This window comes from Mesoplodon bidens (genome assembly GCF_964165515.1).
Source record: "Mesoplodon bidens genome assembly, chromosome: 8".
Taxonomy (NCBI): Eukaryota; Metazoa; Chordata; class Mammalia; order Artiodactyla; family Ziphiidae; genus Mesoplodon; species Mesoplodon bidens.
In genome coordinates, this window is record NC_138165.1 from 16985174 (window position 1) to 17010684 (window position 25511).

General features: G+C 37.4%; 1 protein-coding gene across 1 annotated transcript in view; it reads right to left on the reverse strand.

The window, feature by feature from the left end:
• DNAJC10 (DnaJ heat shock protein family (Hsp40) member C10) overlaps nt 1–25511 on the reverse strand; it is a 58922-nt gene that overhangs the window by 25519 nt on the left and 7892 nt on the right. Inside the window, exons 6-11 of the mRNA XM_081242034.1 lie at nt 21633–21715; nt 20896–21027; nt 20232–20325; nt 19071–19148; nt 2375–2418; nt 1108–1245 (exon numbers count right to left, since the gene is read on the reverse strand). Coding sequence (XP_081098160.1) covers nt 1108–1245; nt 2375–2418; nt 19071–19148; nt 20232–20325; nt 20896–21027; nt 21633–21715 — 569 coding nt within the window. The remainder of the gene's footprint in view (nt 1–1107; nt 1246–2374; nt 2419–19070; nt 19149–20231; nt 20326–20895; nt 21028–21632; nt 21716–25511) is intronic.

Genomic DNA, 25511 nt, shown 5'->3' on the forward strand with positions numbered 1-25511 from the left:
AATAATGAAAGAGTAAATAAGTAAATTACAGTGTATGTTATAAGGAGGTAAGTGCAATGGAGGTGGATTATGGAAAGATTTTAAAGACAGAGCCACAGATTTCCCTGATGAATACGGTATAGGTTACATGGTATGAGAAAAAGAGGGGTCAGGAATGACTCCCAAGGTCTTTGGCCTTAATGATAAAAGATGAAGTTTTCATCAACTGAGATGGGGAAAAACTGGGTACAGCAGATGTATGGGGAAATATCAGGAGTATAGTTACAGATCTAAGTTCAAGACATCAATTAATATCCCAGGGGAAATACTGCATGGGCTGGAGAATATCCACGTCTGGGCCAGAGACAAAACTGGTGAGTTGTCTGCATGAAGTCATAATTGTATGTACATATAGGTAGAGACCTGGAAGGGTATGTACCAAGATTTGATGGTGCTTGCCTATGGGTGATTTAATTTTAATGAACTTTGCATCTTTCTTTATACATTTATATACCAAATATAAATTTCTGTAATGAATATGTATAATCCTGTCAGTACCAAAAAAGGAAAAATTAAAATACAGAAAAGAAAACTAAAGGTAGTCTGTCTTATATCAGTCTGTTTTTCTTTGTGGGTTCTCTAGGGACCTATCCGATATCCCAGTATTTGTCTCAGCTCCTTGACAACTATCTTGAACCTCAGTTTCCTCATTTATAAATTTAGGAATGTGAACCACACCAGGAGATTGCCAAACTGAGTTTACACCAGAATCAAACAGGGTGCTTCAAAAAAACAGATACCAGATTCCATCTAAACCTACCAATGATCTATATTTTAACATTAGAAAATATACAAATAAATGGAAACCAATAAATATCCATTTAACCTAAGAATGTACTCCATACCTTTGGGTTTTTAAAACTGTAATGGTTTATGCCAGTTTAAAAATAATCCTTATAGCTTAACTTTATAAACTGAAGTATTAAACAGAATCCCAGAAATTAAATATTCCAAATAATTAAGTGTCCTATAATCAGATGATATAAACTGGTTCACTGTTCTGCTCATTGTTTACAAAATGATGTATTTGAATATGTGTGTGTGTAAAGAAATTAAAGTGATTCATACCAAAATACCACTTTTCTCTTTGTTATTTAAAGTGGCTCCAGGAGGAAAATATGCAGTAGTACTTGTTGTAATGTCCAAACTTTTACAAAGGTTGTCCTGGGTGGCACAGTCCATCCATCCTACATTAACAAGACCATCCTAAAATGGAAAGAAACAAAAAATCGTGTTGTAAGTGGAAGAAAAAGTTAAAAGGATTTATATTTAGCAAAAACAACTTTTCTACTATTACACTTTTAAAAAGAACACTCAAAAAATGATGCAGATTGGAATAACATGAGTAATAAATTTAATCTAACATCCGATGAATGGATAAAGAAGATGTGGCACATATATACAATGGAATATTACTCAGCCATAAAAAGAAACGAAATTGAGCTATTTGTAATGAGGTGGATAGACCTAGAGTCTGTCATACAGAGTGAAGTAAGTCAGAAAGAGAAAGACAAATACCGTATGCTAACACATATATATGGAATTTAAGAAAAAAAATGTCATGAAGAACCTAGGGGTAAAACAGGAATAAAGACACAGACCTACTTGAGAATGGACTTGAGGATATGGGGAAGGGGAAGGGGAAGCTGTGACAAAGCGAGAGGCATGGACATATATACACTACCAAACGTAAGGTAGATAGGTAGTGGGAAGAAGCCGCATAGCACAGGGAGATCAGCTCAGTGCTTTGTGACCGACTGGAGGGGTGGGATAGGGAGGGTGGGAGGGAGGGAGACGCAAGAGGGAAGGGATACGGGAACAGATGTATGTATTCACTTTGTTATAAAGCAGAAACTAATTTAAAAAAGATTACACCTTACATAGGAAACATTTTCAAGCATACACAGAACATTTAACAATCTTTGTAAGTGGCAAACTCCCAACCCATAAGGCAGCTTCAATAGTGTTAAAGTATCAACAACACACAGACTGCACTCCCTGACCATAATATGATGAGAGCTAAATAAGTAAAATAACAAAATGACAAAAAATAAAGTTTAGAAATGACAAAAACACTAATATATAACTTTCTGGTTAAAGAGGAACTCTAATGGAATAGTTAGAAGTGAATGATAATGAAAGCACCACATGTTAAAATGTATTGAACACAGCTAATTAATTAGAAACAGCTATGAATACATTTATCAGAAAACAAGAAAGATTACAAATAAGTGAGATAAATGTTTAAGAAATCACCAAAGAAAATATATGGAATCAGTTTTTAAATGTGTTTCTTAATATGGTGATACAATTTTACAAAGTAATTGATGCTTACCAACATCCCACTTAACCTGAGACGTGTCTGTGAAGTCAAACAATCTGGTGGGGGAAAAAAAAACTTATAAGGCAATTTCAGCTTAAGTCTGTACTTTCATTTGCTGTTCCTCCAAACCATCATGTTGATTCTTAGGCAATTAATTGGGCTGTGCTGGTAAATACTGAGACTTTTATTTACTAGGTAGACATAGAGGTCAATGTCTCATTCTTCTCCCTCCCCTCGTCCCCTTTTCTCTCCCTACCCCTCCCTTCCCTCTCCTTAGTCTTATTCTCTCCCCTTAGTTTCTCAGGAGTTCCAGCTAAAGAAAAAAGAAGGAATTCCCTCTCAAGTACCTCTTTAGGATCTTATTATCAAATGTCTCCTCCTATCAAGAGTCCCCTTTATCCAAGAGATCTCATGATTTGGAGTAATAAAATGTAATGCCTATTTGATAAATAATATGTGCAGAATCCTTAAAATACAATACAATCTTAGAATAGCTTCTTCACTATTTTTATGTAAGTCCTATAAATATGAATGCTACGATACAATGAGATAGATTTAGAAGAAAGGGAGATGCAGCATCACAGAGCTCACGGGGATAGGTAAAATCAATCTACCTACGGTAAAAGTAAAACAATGTCAGAAAGCTTTAAAAGTTTTCCTTATGTGTGGAATGGAGAGAAACGTGCATTTGGCCAAAATGAGAGAAAACCCCTCAGTGACAGACTAAGTTTAAGGGTGATTTTTGCTGCAAGGCAATACATGCCTAAGATGGGCCTTACCCCATGAGGTGAGTGGCTGATTTTATCTGCAAGGCAATACCTTTCCAACACAGCAGCATAAAGGCTGAGAGGTGAAGTATGGGGAAAATGTCCATGTTGGGATTAAACATATGAAAATGCATTCATTAATTAGGATATTTTCTAACACTAGGACCAATTTTTAACCAATCTTATTGCTTGAATACAGTTTATGTTTGTGTAGGGTACTGAACTTCCAACTTAATTTACTAGGGGAAAGGGTCCTAGAAACGGAAAGTTATCATCTTCATCTTCAAATATATACTTTTTTTTTTTTTTTTTTAAGGTTGCAGCACATGACATGTGAGATCTTAGTTCCCCAACCAGGGATTGAACCTGTGTCCCCTGCGTTGGGAGTGCAGAGTCTTAACCACTGGACCACCAGGGAAGTCCCCCAAATATATACTTTTATGAGGCAAACGTACATTTTTGAAATGAATACATAAGAGGAAAAGTCAGTAACTGCAAAAAATTATTTTGTGAGGGTTGTATCTGTCAACAACTAATTATTTTTTCAAAGCGTCAAAAACATTTGTAGCTATCTGATGGTATAATTTACCATAAGTATAATTAAGCTGCAAAATTTGCCCATTGAACATAAACCACATGATACCTTAAGAAATTAATAACTGTAGAGGAGAGATCAAGATGGTGGAGTAGGAAGACATAGAGCTCACCTCCCCTGACAACATAACAAAAATACAACTACATGTGGAAAGTTCTCATGGAAAACTAACTGGAAAATGGCAGAAGAACTCCTACACAACCAAGGCTGCAAGAAAGATTTCCATATAACCAGGTAGGATGGAAAAGGCATAGGGCTGGGACCCCCAGCTGAGCGGGATCTGAAAGGAAGAGAAGGTCCCCATGGGCAGACCCTCAATGTGGGGAGCAAGTGGGTTGAGCCACAGACTGGACATTCCAGTCCTGGGGTCCTGCAAGGAGGAGACAAGCACCCTTGGCTGCCGGGAGAACTGCTGGGACAGACAAAGGGCTAGAGGAGCCTAGACTCTACTCATGAGGAGTACGCCATGTGCTGGTTTACCAAAAATCAGGGTGGAGAGAGCTTTGCACTGGCAGCTGCCACTTCACCACACTCCCCAATCCGAGCTGGTTGAACATCCCGGCCCCGCTCACTCCATACCACAGCCTGGTGCTAGATTTGGGCTAACTAAGCCCTGGGAGAAGACTTGGTCTAGCTATGCAGAGACAGACTGGGGTCCTGGGATGTGATCTGGGTGGAGTAGAAGTGGCCACTGTCAGCACTTGCTCAGGTAGTGCTGCAGGAGCACCCCGCAGTTTGCCTCCCAGTGGAGCTGATGCTCTGGCTCCACCCACTCAACACAGCAGCTTAGCCTTGGAGCTGGGGCAGATAGGTCTGGGAGAAGACTGCCAGGGGGTCAGCCCAGTGCTCTGGTGGTAGCACAGCCACCTCAATTCCTGCAGCCACTACACCCCAATCCCCAGCCCCAGCCTAGTGAATGTCCCAGCCCCATGCACTCCACACCACAGCCTTGCACTAGATCTGGGATAAACAGAAGGAGGGATGAGACCTTGGGATGGTTCTGACTGGAGCCTCGGACGCCTACAGAGGTAGTGTACTGGTGCTTTTTGAGCACATAGGCCTCACTTGCTTCAGCAATCACCTACTTTGGGGGCAGGGCACCACTCAAGGGGAATGGAGCTTGATTGAGCCCAACCCTCAGGGCATTTACTCCAACAGCTGGGGGAGCAGGCCCTGTCCCTGACAGGGCGGCAACAGCTATGCAGCAAAGAGGAAGTCCCGCCTCACACCCTGAACAGTCTTTAGATCCCCCAAAACCAACCAAACCCCCTATCTAGGTGATAACGACCAGCATACCCCAAAGACATGGCTGGTGTCCATCGTACACACAGAGTCTACACAGGGATGCTACCACATAAAAACACCCCTTTAAGACCATAATAGATAATCGTTTCTCCTAAATCCAGAGACAGAGACAGTTAAGTAAAATGAAAAGGCAGAGGAAATACTCCCAATTAAAAGAGCAAGAAAAATCCCCTGAAACAAATAATGAAACAGAGCTCACCAGTCTACCAGACCCCAAGTTCAAAAAGGTGGTAATAAAAACGCTAAATGAATTAAGAAAGATCAATATAAATGCAGATCACTGTAACAAGGAACTAGAAACTACAAAGATGAACAAATCAAAAACAGATAATTCAATTTCTAAGATAAAAAGAGATCTAGAAGAAATGTACAGCTAACTAAATGACAAAGAAGAATGAATAAGTAAGCTGGAAGACAGAATAATAGAAATCACCCAATCAGAAGAGCAGACAAAGACAAGTGAAAAAAAAATGAACTTACAAGATCTATAAAATAATATAAAATGTGCCAACCTATGCATAATAGGGGTTTGAGAAGGAGGAGAGAGAGAGAAGGGGATCAAAAACTTATTTGAAGAAACTATGGCTGAAAATTTGCCAAACCTGAAGAAGGAAACAGATATCCAGGTACAAGAAGCACAAAGGGTCCTAAACAAGATGAACCCGAACAGACCCACAAGATATATCATAATTAAGATGGCAAAACTTAAAGACAAAAAGAGCATTCTAAAGGCAGCGAGAGAAAAACAGAGTTAATTACAAGGGAACCCCCATAAGGCTATCAGCTGATTTGCAGGCCAGAAGGGAGTGGCATAACATACTAAAAGTTCTGAAAGGAAAAAACCTGCAACCTAGGATACTCTATACAGCAAGATTATCATTTAGAATAGAAGGAGAGAGAAAGAATTTCTCAGACAAGCAAAAACTAAAAAGATTCAGTAATACTAAACCTACTCTAAAAGAAATATTGAAGGGTCTTCTCTAAATGGAAAAGGAGCAAGAAACTATAGGAAAGAGAAAATCAAAATAGTTAAGGCAAATATACAGTAAGAATTTAAGATCACTTAAATAAGCTAGTATGTAGACTAAACAGTCAAAAAATTGTAAAAGTGACTCTATAATAAAAGGACAAGTATAAACATGTAAGATAAGATATCAAAACTGCAAAATACCAGGGAGGGGAATAAAAAATGTACATCTTTTAGAATGTGTTTGAATTGAATGACTATCAGTTTACATCAAGTAGATAGTTATGGGTCAACATACCTGAATTCCATGGTAACCGCAAATCAAAAACATAAAATAGGTTCATAAAGACCAAAAAGAAAGGAAGTCACGCATACAACAAAAGAAAATCATCAGACCAAAAGAAAAAACAAAAAAAATAAAGAACTACAAAAACAACTGGAAAACAAGGATTAAAATGGTAATAAGTACAAACCTATCAACTACTTAAAATGTCAACAGACTAAATGCTTTGATCAAAAGAGTGGCTCATTGGATAAAAAAACAAGAACCTGAAATATGCTGTCTACACTTACTTCAGGATAAAAGGCACACACAGACTGAAAGTGAGAAGGAAAATGATATTTCAGGCAAATGGGAATGACAAGAAAGTGGGGGTAGCAATATTCATATCAAACAAAGTAGACTTTAAGGCAAAGGCCATAAAAAAAGACAAAGAAGGGCATTATATAATGATAAAGGAATCAACAGAAGAAGAGGATATTATACTCATTAATACATATGCACCTAATATAGGAGCACATAAATATATAAAGCAAATACTAAAAGACATAAAGGGAAAAACTGACAAAAATACAGTAATAGTAGATTTAACACTCCACTGACATCAATGGACAGATCATCCAGACAGAAAATCAAGAAGGAAACAGTGGTTTTAAATGATACAACAGACCAGTTGGACTTAATAGATTTCTACAGAATACTACATCCCCTGAAAACCCCAGAATACACATTCTTTTCAAGTGCACATGGAACGTTCTATAGGACAGACCACATGCTAGGTCATAAAACAAGCCTCAACAAATTTAAGAGGATAGAAGTTATTTCAAGCATCTTTTCTGACCACAATGATATGAAATCAGAGATTAACTATGGAAAGAAAAACAGAAAGAACAAACATGTGGAGGCTGAGCAACATGCTACTAAGAAACAAATGGGTCAAAGATGGAATCAAAGAAGAAATTATAAAATACCTTGAGATTAAGGAAAATGAGAACACATTACAAAATCTCTGGCATGCAGCAAAAGCAATTCTTAGGGGGAAATCCACAGCGATACAGGCCTAACTCAAGAAACAAGAAAAATTTCAAATGAACAATCTCACCAACCACCTAAAAGGATTAGTAAAAGAAAAACAAAGTGCAAAGTCAGCAGAAGGAAGGAAATAATAAAGATCAGAGAGAAATAAAATAGATCGGGAAAAAAAGCAACAAAGAAAAGATCAATAAAACCAACAGTTGATTTTTTGAAAAGATAAATAAAATTGACAAGCCAGGCTCATCAAGAAGAAAAGAGAGGACCCCAATAAAGAAATTAATGAAAGAGGAGAAATAACTGATATCACAGAAATACAAAAAATCAGAAGAGAAACACAATGAACAGTTACATGCCAACAAACTGGACAACCTAGAAGAAATGGGCAAATTTTTAGAAACATACAGCCCAGCAAGACTAAATCAAGAAGAAACACAGTTTGAACAGGCTAATCACTAGAAGTGAAACAGAATCTGTAATAATAATTAAAAGAAAAACTTTCTGCAAACAAAAGTCCAAGACCAGACGGCTTCACTGAAGAATTCTACCAAACATAAAGAACTTAAATTAATCCTTCTCCAACTATTCCAAAAAACTGAAGAAGAGGGAACACTTCCAAATTCATTCTATGAGGCCACTATTACCCTAATCACAAAACTAGACAAAGACACTACCAAAAAAAAAGTTACAGGCCAGTATCTATGATGAATATAGGTGCAAAAATCCTCAACAGAATATTAGCAAGCTGAATCCAACAATACCTGAAAAGGATCATACACCATGATCAAGCTGGATTCATTCCAGGATCACAAGAATGGTTCCACATATGTAAATCAATCAGTGTGATACAGCACATTAACAAAAGGAAAGACAAAAACCACATGATCATCTCAACAGATGCAGAAAAAGCATTTCACAAAATTTATCATCCGTTCATGATAAAAACTCTCACCAAAGTGGGTGTAGAGGGAACATATTATGACATAATAAAGGCCATTTACAACAAAGCCACAGCCAACATAATACTCAGTGGTGAAAAGTAAAAGCCTTCCCTCTAAATTCAGGAATAAGATGAGGATACCCACTCCCAGAGCTTCTATTCAACAGAGTATTATATGTCCTAGCCACAGGAATCAGATAAGGAAAAGAAATAAAAGGTATCCAAATTGGAAGGGAAAAGGTAAAACTGCCACCCTTTGCAGATGACATACAATACTCTATATACAAAACCCTAGTCTTCACCCAAAAAAGTTTAAGAACTAATCAAGGAATTTGGCAAGATAGCAGCATACAAGATTAATACACAGAAATCTGTCATGTTTCTATATACTAGAAATGAAATATAAGAGAAAGTAAAAAAAAAAAATCCCATTTAAAACCTCATCAAAAAAATTAAATACCTAGGAATAAACGTAACCAAGGAGGTGAAATACCTACACGCTGAAAACTATAAATCACTGGTAAAGGAAATGAAGATGATTCAAAAAATGGAAAGATATCCTATACTCTTAGATGGGAAGAATTAATGTTGTTAAAATGCATATACTACCCAAAGCAATCTACAGATTTAATGCAATCCCTATCAAAATACCATGACATTTTTCACAGAATTAAAACAAATAATCCTAAAATTTATATGAAAACACAAAAGGCCCAGAATTGCCAAAACAATTCTGAGGAAAAAGAACAAAGATGGAGGCATAATCCTTCTCAAGTTCAGAATACACTACAAAGCTATAGTAATCAAAAAGCATGGTATTAGTACAAAGACATATAGATGAACAGAACAGAGAGCCCAGAAATAAACCCACACACCTACAATCAATTAATCTATGACAGGGGCTTCCTTGGTGGCGCAATGGTTGAGAGTCCGCCTGCTGATGCAGGGGACACAGGTTCGTGCCCCGGTCCGGGAAGATCCCACATGCCGCGGAGCGGCTGGGCCCATGAGCCATGGCCGCTGAGCCTGCACGTCCAGAGCCTGTGCTCCGCAACGGGAGAGGCCACAACAGTGAGAGGCCCGCGTACCGCAAAAAAAAAAAAAAAAAAAAAAAAAATTAATCTATGACAAAGCAAACAACAATATAGAGAAAAGACAGTGTCTTCAACAAATGGTGTTGAGAAAGCTGGACAGCTACATGTAAATCAATGAATTCAGAATACTCCCTCCCACCATTTACAAAAATAAATTCAAAATGATTTAAAGGAGAGAGTAATCAAGATGGCAGAATAGTAGAATGTGATGCTTACCTTCTCCCACAAATACATCAAAAATACATCAACATGTGGAACAATTCTCACAGAATATCTACTGAACACTGGCAGAACACCTCAAACTGCTGAAAGGGCAAGAAAATCTCCACCTAACCAGGTAGGAAAAAAGAAAAAAAAGAAAGCAAGAAAGGAATCGAGACAGGACCTGTGCCCCTGGGAAGGAGCTGTGAAAGAGGAAAGGTGCCAGCCCCCCTGGCGGGGAGATTGGCCAGGACAGAAGGGGAGCTTCAGAGACTCGGAGGAGAGTGCAGCAGCTAGTTTGCGGCAGCCAGAGTGAAGGAAGAACTGCACAGAAGGTCAGTGCCACCACCCTGCAGTCCCCAGCCAGAGGCACGTGTCTGTCAGTGCAGGCAGGGGCTGGGTACTGGAACTCAGGCTTCAGAAATCAGAACTGGGGAGAGGACTGGGGTTGACTGTGTGAAGACAGCCCTGGGGGGTGCTGGAATCCAGTGCGACCATGGCTGGTGGTGTGCACAGAGGAAGCCTGGGCCGCCTTAGAGGCCAGCTGCCATTATTTGGGGGGTGCGTGAGGGGAGGGGCGGGATGAGGGTTGTAGCCTTTTTCCCTGTGCACACACTAGCAGAGGGTAGGGCAGTGCCTGCAAGGGATCCAGGGGACGTCACAAGCTGCCACCACTGCCTGCCCAGATGCCAGGAGCGGTTGCAGGCTGCCGCCGCCTCCCTCCTGGACCTCAGGAGTGGTTGCAGGCCACCTCTGCTCCCATCGCATGCTCCAGGGTGTCGCCTGAGCTGCCACTGCTGTCAAGAACCCCAGGACTGGGCACCAGCCACTGCATCTGCACACCCCCTATCAAGGATAACAACAAGCACATGCTGAGGAAAGAGGTGACAGGCATCCATACTAAAAACAGCCCCTACAACAAATTAAACCCACACAAGCTACACAGGGACGCCCCCACGTGTAAACAGCCATTCAAGACCACAAGATAATTGTTTCTCCTAAACTCAGGGAGTAAGAGAAATATAACTAAAATGAAAAAGCAGTGGAACCACTTTCAGTTAAAAGACCAAGAGCATTCCCCTGAAAGAACAAATTATGAAATAAACCTATTCAGTCTAATAGACACCGAGTTCAAAAAGGAGATAATGAAAATACTGAAGAAATTAAGAAAGGCTATCAACAGAAATGCAGAAAAGTGTAAAAAGGAACTAGAAACTATAAAGAGGAACCAAGAAAAATTAGAAAACTCATTTGCCAACATGAAAGCTGAGCTAAAGCAATGAAAAACAGAATGAATAGTGCAGAAAAACAGATAAGTGATGTGGAAAACAGAATAATGGAAATCACCCAATCAGGACAGCAGACAGAAAACCAAATGAAAAAAAAATGAAAGCAATATAAGAGACCTACAGGATAGTATAAAGCAGTGGTCCCCAACGTTTTTGGCACCAGGGACTGGTGTGGAAGACAAATTTTCCACCAACGGGGGTGAGGGTGGGGGGTGTGGTGGGGGTGGGGGATGGTTCAGGTGGTAATGCGAGTGATGGTTCAGATGGTAATGTGAGTGAGGGGGAACGATGGGGAGTGGCAGATGAAGCTTCGCTCACTTGTCCACCGCTCACTTCCTGCTGTGCGGCCCGGTTCCTAACAGGCCACGGTGGTTGGGGACCTCTGATATAAAGCATGCCAACCTATGCATAATAGGGATTCCAGAAGTGGAATAAAGAGAAGAAGGGATGGAAAGTGTATTTGAAGAAATTATGACTGAAAACTTCCCAAACCTAAAGAAGTAAACAGATATCCAGGTACAGGAAGCACAGAGGGTCCCAAACAGACCTACACCAAGACATATGATAATAAAAATGGCAAAAGTTAAAGAGAGGGTTCTAAAGGCAGCAATAGAAAAACAAAAGAGTTAATTACAAGGAAACCGCCATAAGACTATCAGTTGATTTGTCTACAGAAACACTGCAGGCCAGAAGGGACTGGCAAGATATATTCAAACTCCTGAAAGGGAAAAATCTACAACCCAGGATAATCTACCCTGTAAGATTATCATTAGAATAGAAGGAGAGATAAAGAATTTCTCAGGGGACTTCCCTGGCGGTCCAGAGATTAAGACTCTGCACTTCCACAGCAGGGGCATGGGTTTGATTCCTGGTCCAAGAACTAAGATCCTGCATGCCACGTGACGTGGCCAAAAAAAAAAAAAAAATCATCAGAGAGAAAAGAAGTAAGACTCTACAGGAAAGAGAAAATCACAACCTCAAAGTAAGTCATTTAAATAAGCCAGTACACAAATTTAAAAAAAAAATCAAAAACTTCTGTGAACGTGAAGATAACCAAAATGAACAGCAAAAGGATGAACATGAAGACATAAAAGGGGACATCAAAAATCATAAGATGTGGGGAGTAAGAAAATGTGTATATATTTCTTTCCTAGAATATATTTGAGCCTATCAGACTACCAGTCTAAGGCAAGCAGAAATAGGAAGGGTTAACATGCTAGAAAAGCAGGGTAACCACAAATCAAAAACATACAATAGATTCACAAAAACCAAAAAGAGAACTCAAGTATAATACAAAAGAAAATCATAAAACCACAAAAGGGTCAACCATTTACAATGCTTGGTGTCAGTTTATTTATCTCTTGTAAAAATAAAATACAGTGTGCGTGTGTGAAAAAAAAACCACAAAAGGGAAAGCAAAGAGACAGAGAAGAAATATAAAATCAATGGGAAAACAAGGTTTAAAATGGCAATAAAGGGCTTCCCTGGTGGCGCAGTGGTTGGGAGTCTGCCTGCCAATGCAGGGGACACGGGTTCGAGCCCTGGTCTGGGAGGATCCCACATGCCGCGGAGCAGCTGGGCCCGTGAGCCACAACTACTGAGCCTGCGCGTCTGGAGCTTGTGCTCCGCAACAAGAGAGGCCGCGATAGTGAGAGGCCCGCGCACCGTGATGAAGAGTGGTCCCCGCTTGCCACAACTAGGGGAAGCCCTCGCACAGAAACGAAGACCCAACACAGCAAAAATAAATTAATTAATTAATAAACTCCTACCCCCAACATCTTCTTTAAAAAAAATGGCAATAAATACATACCGATCTATAATTAACTTAAATGTTAATGGACGAAATGCTCCAATCAAAAGACACAGAGTGGAAGATTGGCTAAAAAAGCAAGAACCTAAAATACGCTGCCTACTAGACACATACTTTAGGGCAAAGGACAAACATAGATTGAAAGTGAGGGGACAGAAAAAGATATTTCATACAAAAGGAAATGATAAGAAAGTAAGAGTTGCAATGCTCATATCAAACAAGATAGATTTTAAAACAAAGATCATAAAGAAGGATAAGAAGGACACTATATAATGATAAAAGGATCAATACAAGAGGACCTCACACTCATCAACATACGTACACCTAATACAGTAGCACCCAAATACATAAAACAAATATTAACAGAGATAAAGGTAGAAACTGATAGGAATAAAACAGTAGTAGGAGACTTTAACACCACAGTCACATCAATGCACAGATATTCCAGACAATCAATAAGGCAACAGAGACCCTACATAATGTAACAGAACAGCTAGACTTAATTGATATTTTCAGGACATTACATCCAAAAAAAATCAGAATACACATTCTTTCCAAGTGCACATGGAGCATTCTCTAGGACTGACGACACACTAGGGCACAAAACAAGCCTCAACAAATTTAAGAGCATAGAAATGATCTCAAGCATCTTTTCTGACCACAATGGCATGAAAGTAGAAATTAACCACAAAAAAAGAAATGAGGAACAAACGATTACATGGAGACTGAACAACATGCTATTAAAAAACCAATGGGTCAATGATGAAATCAAAGAGGAAATTAAAAAATACCTTGGGACAAATGACAATGCAAACACAATGATACAAAATGTCTGGGATGCAGTAAAAGCAGTTCTTAGAGTGAAGTTCATAGTGATACAGGCCTTCCTCAAAAAACAAGAAAAATCTCAAATAAACAAACTAACCTACCACTAAAAAGAATTAGAAAAAGAACAACAAAAACCTAAAGTCAGCAGAAGGAAGGAAATAATAAAGATCTGAGAGGAAATAAATAAAATAGAGATTTAAAAAATTTTAAAAATCAATAAAACAAAGAGCTGGTTCTTTGAAAGGGTAAAGAAAATAGACAAACCCGTGGCCAGGCACACCAAGAAGAAAAGAAAGAGAATGCAAATAAACAAAATAAGAAATGAAAAAGGAGAAATCTCAACTGATACCACAGAAATACAAAATACTATGAACAATTATATACCAACAAATTGGACAACCTAGAAGAAATGGACAGGTTTCTAGAAACATACAGACCACCAAAACTGAATCAAGAAGAAATAGATAATTTGAAAAGACCAATCATTAAAAGTGAAGATAATCTGTAATTAAAAAACTCCATACAAACAAAAGTCCAGGACCACAGAGCGTCACAGGTGAATTCTACCAAACATACAAAGAAGAATTTATACCAACCCTTCTCAAACTGTTCCAAAAAACTGAAGAGGAGGGAACACTCCCAAGAACATTCTATGAAGCCACCATTACCCTGTTACCCAAACCAAAGATACAACCAAAAAAGAAAATTACAGGCCAATATCTTTGATAAATATAGATGCAAAAAACCTCAACAAAACATTAGCAAACCGAATCCTACAACACATAAAAAAGATCATACACCACGACCAAGTGGGATCCAACCTAAATTCACAAGGATGGTTCAACATACACAACTCAATTAATATGATACACCACATAAACAAAAGAAAAGGCAAAAACCACATGATCATCTAAACAGATGCAGAAACAGCAGTTGACAAAATTCAGCATCCATTCATGATAAAAACTCTTACCAAAGTAGGTACAGAGGGAACATATCTCACAATAGTAAAAGTTATTTATGACACACCTACAGCCAATACAATACTCAACAGTGAAAAGATGAAAGCCTTCCTAAAATCTGGAACAAGACAAGGATGCCCACTCTCACCTATTCTATTCAACATAGTTTTGGAAGTCCTAGCCATAGCAATCAGACAAGAGAAAGAAAGAAAACATATCCAAATTGGAAGAGGTAAAATTGTCATCATATGCAGATGATATGATACTATGTATAAATAACCCTAAAGACACCACACAAAAACTACTAGAACTGATAAATTCAGCAAGGTAGCAGGATACAAGGGTAACATACAGAGAATCAAGAAGAACTACAGTCCAGCAGCATGTGGAACAAAAACCACATTCATAGAAAGAAAGACAAAATGAAAAAGCAGTGGACTATGTACCAGATGAAAGGACAAAGTAAAACGCTAGAAAAACAACTACATGAAGTGGAGACAGGCAACCTCCCAGAAAAAGAATTCAGAATAATGACAGTGAAGATGATTCAGGACCTCGGAAAAAGAATGGAGGCAAAGATCAAGAAGATGCAAGAAATGTTTAACAAAGACCTAGAAGAATTAAACAAACAAACAGAGACAAACAATACAATATCTGAAATGAATAATACACTAGAAGGAATCAATAGGAGAATAACTGAGGCAGAAGAATGGATAAGTGACCTGAAAGACAGAATGGTGGAAATCACTGCCATGGAACAGAAGAAAAAAGAATGAAAAGAAATGAAGATAGCCTAAGAGACCTCTGGGACAACATTAAATGCACCAACATTCGCATTATAGGGGTCCCAGAAGGAGGAGAGAGAGAAAGGACCCGAGAAAATATCTGAAGAGATTATAGTTGAAAACTTCCCTAACATGGGAAAGGAAATAGCCACCCAAGTCCAGGAAGCACAGAGAGTCCCAGGCAGGAGAAACGCAAGGAGAAACACGCTGAGACACATACTGAAACTGACAAAAATTAAAGACAAAGAAAAATGATTAAAAGCAACAAGAGAAATACGACAAATAACATACAAGGGAACTCCCATAAGGTTAACAGCTGATTTCTCAGCAGAAACTCTACAAGCCAGAAGGGAGTGCCAAGATATATTTAAAGTGATGAAAGGGAAGAACCTACAACCAAGGTTACTCCACCCGGCAAGGATCTCACTGAGATTCGACAGAGAATCCAAGGGCTTTACAGAGAAGCAAAAGCTAAGAGAATTCAGCACCACCAAACCAGCTCTACAACAAATGCTAAAGGAACTTCTTTAAGTAGGAAACACAAGAGAAGAAAAGGGCCTACAAAAACAAACCCACAATTAAGAAAATGGTAGGGCCTCCCTGGTGGCGCAGTGGTTGAGAGTCCGCCTGCCGATGCAGGGGATACGGGTTCGTGCCCCGGTCTGGGAGGATCCCATATGCCGCGGAGCGGCTGGGCCCGTGAGCCATGGCCTCTGGGCCTGCGCGTCCGGAGCCTGTGCTCCGCAACGGGAGAGGCCACAACAGTGAGAGGCCCGCATACCGCAAAAAGAAAAAAAAAAAAAAAAAAAAAAGAAAATGGTAATAGGAACATACATATCAATAATTACCTTAAAGGTGAATAGATTAAATGTTCCAACCAAAAGACACAGGCTCGTTGAACGGATACAAAAAGAAGACCCATATATATGCTGTCTACAAGAGACCCACTTCCCTAGGGACACATACCGACTGAAAGTGAGGGGATGGAAAAAGATAATCCATGCAAATGGAAATCGAAAGAAAGCTGGTGTAGCAGTACTCATATCAGATAAAATAAGACTTTAAAAATAAAAAAAGTTACAAGAGACAAGGAAGGACACTACATAATGATGAATGGATCAATCCAAGAAGATATAACAACTATAACTATAAATGTACCTAACATAGGAACACTTCAATACATAAGGCAAATATTAACAGCTATAAAAGGTGAAATCGACAGTAACACAATAATAGTGGGGGACTTTCACACCTCACTTACACCAATGGACAGATCATCCAGACAGAAAATAAAGAAACACAATCTTTAAATGACACAACAGACCAGATAGATTTAACTGATATTTACAGGACATTCTATCCAAAAACAGCAGATTACACTTTCTTCTCAAGTGCACATGGAACATTCTCCAGGATAGATCACATCTTGGGTCACAAATCAACCCTTGGTAAATTTAAGAAAACTGATATCATATCAAGCATCTTTTCTGAAAATGCTATGAGATTAGAAATCAATTACAGGGAAAAAAAGTAAAAACCACAAACACATGGAGGCTAAATAATACGATACTAAATAACCAAGAGATCACAGAAGAAATCAAAGAGGAAATCAAAAAATACCTAAAGACAAATGACAACAAAAACACGATGATCCAAAACCTATGGGATGCAGCAAAAGCAGTACTAAGAGAGAAGTTTATAGCAATACAATCCCACCTCAAGAAACAAGAAAAATCTCAAATTAACAATCTAACCTTACAACCTAAAGGAACTAAAGCAGCACAAACAAAACCCATAGTAGAAGGAAAGAACTCATAAAGATCAGAGCACAAATAAATGAAAGAGAAACAAAGAAAATAGCAAAGATCAATAAAACTAAAATTTGGTTCTTTGAGAAGATAGACAAAGTTCATAAACCTTTAGCCAGACTCATCAAGAAAAAGAGGGAGAGGACTCAAATCAATAAAATTAGAAATGAAAAAGGAGAAGTTACAACGGACATCGCAGAAATACAAAGCATCGTAAGAGACTACTACAAGCAACTCTATGCCAATAAAATGGACAACCTGGAAGAAATGGACAAATTCTTAGAAAGGTATAACCTTCTAAGACTGAACCAGGAGGAAACAGAAAATATGGACAGACCAATCACAAGTAATGAAAGTTACACAAGTAACTGTGACTAAAAATCTTCCAAGAAACAAAAGTTCAGGACCAGATAGATGGCTTTACAGGTGAACTCTATCAAACATATAGGGAAGAGCTAACACCCATCATTCTCAAACACTTCCAAAAAATTACAGAGGTAGGAATACTCCCAAACTCATTCTATGAGTTGGGGAAGTAAGATACCACATACCATGTTGCGTGGCCAAAAAGGAATTAAAAAAAAAGGGCAAAAGACCTAAATAGAGATTTCTCCAAAGAAGACATACAGATGGCCAACAGGCATATGAAAGATGCTCAACATGGCTAATTATTAAAGAAATGCAAATCAAAACCATGATGAGGTATCATCTCACACCAGTAAGTATGGCTATCATCAAAAAATGCTTTAGTTACAAATAAATGCTGGAAAGGGTGTGGAGAAAAGGGAACCCTGCTACACTGTTGGTGGGAATGTAAACTGGTACAGTCACTATGGAAAACAGTATGGTGGTTCCTCAAAAAAAAACTAAAAATAGAGCTATCATATGATCCAGAAATTCCACTCCTGTGTATATATCTGGAAAAGACAAAAACTGTAATTTGAAAAGATACATGGCACCCCATTGTTCATAGCAGCACTATTTACAATAGCCAAGACATGGAAACAACCCAAGTACCCATCAACAGACAACTGGCTTAAGATGTGGTATGGATACAATGGAATATTACTCAGCCATAAAAAGAATGAAATATTGCCATTTGCAGCAACATGAATGGACCCAGAGAATATTACACTTTGTGAAGTAAGTCAGACAGAGAAAGACAAATATATGATATTATTTATATGTGGAATCTAAAAAATAATACAACTCAATCTATTTAATACAAAACAGAAACACACTTACTGACACAGGAAACAAATTTATGGTTACCAAAGGGGAGAGAGAGGGAGGAAAGGACAAATTAACAGTGTGGGATTAACAGAAACAAGCTACTTTACATGAAGTAGATAAGCAACAAACTTTACATGAAATAGATAAGCAACAAGGATTTACTGTATAGTACAAGGAATTATACCCAATATCTTGTAATAACCTATAATGAAATATATTCCATTATTGGAATATATTCCACAAAAAAACCAAACTGAATCACTATGCTGTACACCTGAAACTAACACAATATTGTAAATATATACTTCAACTTCAAAAAAAGGGAATAATTTTATAACCTATGTGTAAAATAATCAAAAAGAAATATTCATTAAATAAAAAAATTATAACTGGGTACAAACTGTATTTTGAAAATAATCAATTATAGAAGCATACTTAAGACTTTCACTTAATCTAAGGGTACATAATTCCAGTTACAAGATTAATAACTTCTGGGGATCTACTGTCCAGCATATAGTGATTATAGGTAACAATACTGTATAAAATACTTGAAAGCTGCTGAAAGAGTAGATCTTAAATGTTCTCGCCCCAAGAAAGAAATGGTAAATAGGTGACAGGATGGAGGTGTTAGCTAATGTTATGGTGGTGGTCATCATTTTGCAACATGTGTTTCAAATCAACAAGTTATACGTCTTAAAGTTACAGAATGTTCTATGTCAATTATATCTCAATAAACCCAGGGGAAAAAAAAGATTGTCACCTAAAAATCAAATGTCATGGTCTCTTCATCATAACAAAATAACAAATATTACCTCTTCCTTTGGAACAAAAAGTGATCAGCCAGCCAATACCAGCAGCAAACGCAGTTTGTATGGAGTTAACAAAATTTCCTTAAGAGAAAATAAAGAACATTTCTGAGCATTTACTACTCCATAATGGAAACCGTTTTCTAAATGGGTTTTCCCTTCTAATGTCACCCATTTCCAATCCACTCTGAGTAGTTTTCAGGATTCCTAAAAATCCTCTTGAGCATATCAAATTCCTTCAACTATTTATTTTTTTAATCACATAAAATCTAAATTCATTATTTTATTAAGAAACAAATTGGCAAGTAAGGCCCCTTGTGATCTGAGCTTTGTCTACCCATTCAGCCAGCCATATTTTTCCCCAAGCCACTCTACCCATTACCCATCTTTTTGTTAGATTCATGAAATACCGCCAGTTTCCCAAATACAGTGACCTTTTAAGGCTTCCTCTTCACTTTTAAGACAGGTTATATCTGACCTCATTCAAGAAGAATTTCCTAACCCTTCCTCCTTTCCCCACCTGAGTTCTTTCATATCCTTCATGCTTCCCTAAGCTTACCTCTATCATAATGGTTACTACACTGCATTTTAATGGTTTACTAATGGGGTCCTGGAAGGCAGGGATTATAGAGTTTATTACTACAGCCCCAGTATTTAACATAGTTTTGGAGACATAACTGTATTCAATGAATGATATGAGCATCCCTTTAGAAGTAAATACTATCATTTCATGGGTAGTACAGATAATTTAATAACCCACCTAAAGTCACTTGATGAATTCAAAACCTAAGATTAGAAGAGTTTTTAAACTTCAAAATTAAACTGAATACAGGCATGAATTTACTGCCTGATGTAGTATACTTATGAAAGCAATAAAACACTTGGTTTACTAAATATTTAGTTGCACTTTCAAAGTTGCCTTTTCACCTAGCCCCACTTCATACCCATGTCCTACATCAAAATTGTTTTAGTTTATGTATAAATATAGTTAATTTATTAAATGCCTACTATTTAGTAGGGCTCAGAACAAATGATACAATTCCCTTCTAAGAAGCATGGAAAAGATATTTAAAAATTTCAGTATCATGACCAGAACATTGCCACTGAAAAACTTAAAATACCAATTCAAAGTATCCTTGAAAATCAAGCAAATTATGAAAAAATTACCTGTCCATAATTCTGTCGCTGTGCTTCTAACATGCTGCATGGCGAAATTCACTAAACTTTCCTTTGATCTGTCACCATGGTATTTCACTGCAGCCTATTTTTTTTGTTTATAAAAAGAGAAATGTCTTTTACTTTTTCTTTTTAAAACTCATACCAAATACCTTGATTCTCCATTATTCTGAATAAGTAAGCTCTGTCTCTCAATAGTACAGTGTATTTCTAACTGACATGCTAAGAATCTTGATTGCACACATTGCATGTCAGACATTTGAATAATACTATTTATAATGTTTTTAGTTTCACTTTTATCACTTAACACTGGGGAGAGGAAGGGAAGTCAGAACTTTACATTCAATGAGAGAAAACACCTGTAAAATACTTTGTAAATTATGAAGTACAACATGCATATTGGTTAACATTATGTTCTTTAAGATGGAAACTGAAATTGGTAAACATTTAATCTTGAAATAGAACAAAGACAAAATAATGGCACCTAAAAGTATTCACAGTATAATAAAAAATGTTTATTATGACTATAGTTAGATGGCATCTAAAATAAGACTTAAAAATCAAAAGATACTACAAATTCACAGTGTTTTCTCTAGTATTCCCCTTGTTATAATGTTCTACCAATTAAAAAAAAAATACCAATTTTATCTCTTACCATTCCAGACCTAAAAATGAAGAGACTGGGATAACTGTTCACTCCTTTCATTCGGCAAAGCATTCTATCATCGCCACAGTTAACAGCTCCAATTCGAAGCAATCCATCTACTTCTTTAGCAAAGTCTCTCCACTATGAGGAAAAAAAAAGTTTATTCTGATAAGATCATTTATCTTTACCTGAACATTCTTCAAGCTGTACTTTCCTTTTTTTAAAAAAAAATTAATTAATTATTTCTTTTTGGCTGCACTGGGTCTTTGTTGCTGCGTGCGGGCTTTCTCTAGCTGCGGAGAGAGGGGGCTACGCTTTGTTGTGGTGCGCAGGCTTCCCATCGCAGTGGCTTCTCTTGTTGCGGAGCACAGGCTCTAGGCGTGCGGGCTTCAGCAGTTGTGGCTCACGTGCTCTAGAGCACAGGCTCAGTAGTTGTGGCGTACTGGTTTAGTTGTTCCGTGGGTTTAGTTGTTCCGTGGCCAGGGCTTGAACCTGTGTCCCCTGCATTGGCAGGCGGATTCTTAACCACCGCACCACCAGGGAAGTCCCCAAGCTGTACTTTCTTAAAGGAGATTATGCTCAGGAAATAAAACCATATACACGTGAAAAAATATTATAGTCATTTCTGTTATAGTTACTACTAATAGAAAAAACACTCAAATAACACTCAAATTAAAAAAACACACTCAAGTAACAGATCAGTTGTGAATAGTAAAACTTTAAATCAGGATGTAAGAAATACGTACTGTGGGAGCTAAATCATGGCAGTGTGAACACCCTGGGGAGTAAAAGTTCACAAACCACAGTTCTCCAGAATTAACAGCAGCATCTGAAAGTACATAAAACCAAAACAACTTAGAACAACCAAAACAACCAATTTACCAAAGGTTTGTACCTATTTTAGTTAAAAATTTTCCTTGAGATCAGAATGAAAAAAAGTCATATATTTCTCACACTGCCTTTATCATTTTCTGTATAATTTTTTCTATAAGAAGAAAACGTACTATTTCAACTGTCAAACTAACAATACCTTTTTTTTTTTTTTGACTCTTCCAAGCCCTACCTGAATAAGAAGCAACCTTGAACTGCATGATCAATGTCACCAAGAAGCTGTAAAAAGAAAGGAAGCAACAAAAGGAAGCAAGAGCCAAACCTCATGACAGTCTGTGTGGTTGAGAGAAATGAAGAGAAACAGTGAGAAGAGACTGAGATTTAAGCTCTTCTATCTGCAGCACTGGTTAAGCACACAGTCAATCAATTCTGACAGCTAATCCAGATTCTGAAAGAATGAAGAGACCTACACAGTGAGGACTGTGGGGATTAAATCTAATCTTTGCTCTTAATAAGACATTTTCCTTGGAAAATTGTGTTATTTGAAATATTAGATCAAAGTTTTTAACAATTCAAAACATGAATACATATTTGCTAATAGATCTGAACACTACATAATATCTACCCAACAATACATTATACGTTATAATCTAATCTATAAAAGGACCTGATATAAACAAAATTTATTCATTTAAAAATTTTATCATTATAAGGATGTGCTCTAACAGTCAAGATAAAAAAGTTAAGAAAATTTGCTTATAGAGTCTCATGTAATTCCATACGAAAATCAGTTATCAGTAATTTTTAAAGAAAATATTTTCATAAGTTATAATAAATTATACCAAGACATCAAAACATGTACACTATTCTAAATATGTGTAACTGATTCAGATTAATTAGTAACATGCACAATAATGTTCACCTACATTTCAGTTACAAGACACACAGATCTATGTGAAAAACAGTTAAACCATACATTACAAGCAAAGTGTATACATTAGGATTTTATCAGCTGTTCTTTGGCAAAGGTTAGAAAGTCTGACAAAGAGACCACTCTATCTAGGTTGTCAAAATAACTGCCATGCTGACTTAGATCAACTGGTATGAATTTAGGTAAAATCTTATACGTTCTCTGCCCCTTTCCTCTGGGACCTCTATGATGCAAATGTTAGTACATATGACATTGTCCCAGAGGTCTCTTAAACTGTCCTCATTTCTTTCTATTCTTTTTTTATTTTCCTGTTCAGCTTCAGTGATTTCCACTACTGTCTTCCAGCTTGCTGATCCATTCCTCTGCATCATCTAATCTACTGTTGATTCCTTCTAGTGTATTTTTTCATTTCAGTTATTGTATTCTTCATCTGTTTGGTTGTTCCTTATATTTTCTAACTCTTTATTCAAAAACTTCTAACTTCTCACTCTGTTCATTCAATCTTCTCCCAAATTCTTTGAACATCTTAACAATATATTTAAAGTGATGAAAGGGAAAAACCTATAACCAAGAAGACTCTACCCAGCAAGGCTTTCATTAAGATTTGAAGGACAGGGCTTTCCTGGTGGCGCAGTGGTTGAGAGTCCACCTGTCGATGCAGGGGACACGGGTTCGTGCCCCGGTCCGGGAAGATCCCACATGCTGCAGAGCAGCTAGGCCCGTGAGCCATGGCCGCTGAGCCTGCACGTCCGGAGCCTGTGCTCCGCAATGGGAGAGGCCACAACAGTGACAGGCCCACGTACCACAAAAAAAAAAAAAAAAAAAAAAAAAAAGATTTGAAGGATAGATCAAAAGTTTTACAGAGAAGCAAAAGTTAAAAGGTCATCACCATGAAACCAGCTTCACAAGAAATGTTACAGGGACTTACCTAAGTGAAAAAGAAAAGGCCACAACTTGAAAAATGAAAATTATGGAAGGAAAAACATATCATTGTTAAAGTCAAATATACAATAAGGGTAGTAAATCAGCCATGTATAAAGCTAGTAAAAAGGTTAAAAGACAAAAGTAGTAAAATATATACTCAATAAATAACTAAGGAATATATAAAACAAAAAGATATAAAATATGATGTCAAAGTCAGTAAATGTGGTGGTGGAGGGAGTAAAAATGCAGGGTTGTTAAAATTAGTTAATAAGCACACACACAGAGACTGCTACATACAGTGTGTGGAGTAGTCAATGACTATGTAATATCTTTGTATGGTGACATATCATAATCAGACTTACTGTAGTGATCACTTTGAAATGTACAGAAACACCAAGTCACTATGTTGTGTAACAGGAACTAACACAGTGTTGTACGTCATTACACTTCAGAAACAAACTCACAGAAAAAGAGATCAGGTTTGTGGTTACCTGAGGCAGGGGTCGGGGGGAAGGAGAGTTGGATGAAGGTGGTCAAAAGGTACAAACTTCTAGTTACGAGACAAATAAGTACTAGGGATGGAATGTACAACATCATAAATATAATCAACAATGCTGTATATCATATATAAAAGTTGTTAAGGGCAAATCCTGAGAGTTCCATTACAAGAAAACATTTTTTCCTATTTCTTTAATTTTGTATCTGTATAAGATAATGAATATTTACTAAACTTATTTTGATCACCATTTCACGATGGATGTAAGTCAAATCATGCTGTATACCTTAAACTTATACAGTGTCATATGTCAGTTATATCTCAATAAAACTGGAAGGGAAAAAAATAATGGCATTTAATTTGACACAAAACCTTATTTGAAGTGGGAAAAAAAAATGTCTCCCATCTTGGTACTTTGTTTTCATAGACTACTTCTAACTTATTTGCCCAGTTCCCACTATTATTAAAAATATTTTTAATACTGTATTATCAAAGCTCAATGGGATGTTTTTGCATAACCCAGTGACTCAGAATAGAACAAGTATATTTCAAAATGTGATTTTCAGCTTCTAAACTATACAACTATAGCTAATGTCTGTTAATATTTATGTGATTATAGCTAATAGCTTCTGTTAGCCTAGAAAAATGTAAAAAAAGGCAGAAGTGCTTTGAGTTCCTCTTTAATTTCTTGAGCTTGACTTCAAAAGGATGAATCTATTGTGTGGGTACTACTCAAAATGAGTATTGTTAAGTGCAAGATGTTCTTTGCTTTTGCAGATACTATCCAGAACTTGTTTTAATAACTGTGTAATACCTTTCTGTGACATATAAAAAGATAATATGCATCATGTTTAATGGGAAGGATAAGAACTTCAAAGTGAAGTTTATTAGTCACATTTTTGCTTCTGTACTATAGTTGAACACTTCAGAGTTCCACTCCTGATAAAAGTGTACTATGTAATTTGGATTAACTCTTACACTACAACTTCAGAACTGGACAAATACAAAAGACTTCTGTTGAAAGCATCAGAGAGTTATCAATGCAGATAAGAATTACAGGGCCCAGGAATGGGAGGAGGTAGAAATCAGGGGGGCAATGTTTGCCAGGAGGTAGTTGATAGGCAAGAAACTGAGCAGAGCTTTCAATAGATTCATGAGACTAGAGGGACAAAGATGGAGTTCAGGGCACACTCAGGGTAGAGAAGGGTCATGTAAGTAAAGATGAACTGGAAGGAGACCAGTCCTGTACAAGTACAAAGCTCAGCTTTTGAATCATTTCAGTCTCTCTTTGGATAAAGCTGATCTGAGATTGTTAGTGACTCTAGTCAGAAGAAAATATAACTTCTCTCTGGAGCAAGAGAACATACATAACTTAAAAATAACTCCATAATTGTTTATATAATTAGTTGCACAAAAGACCAGATTAAGTGACCCAAACCAATA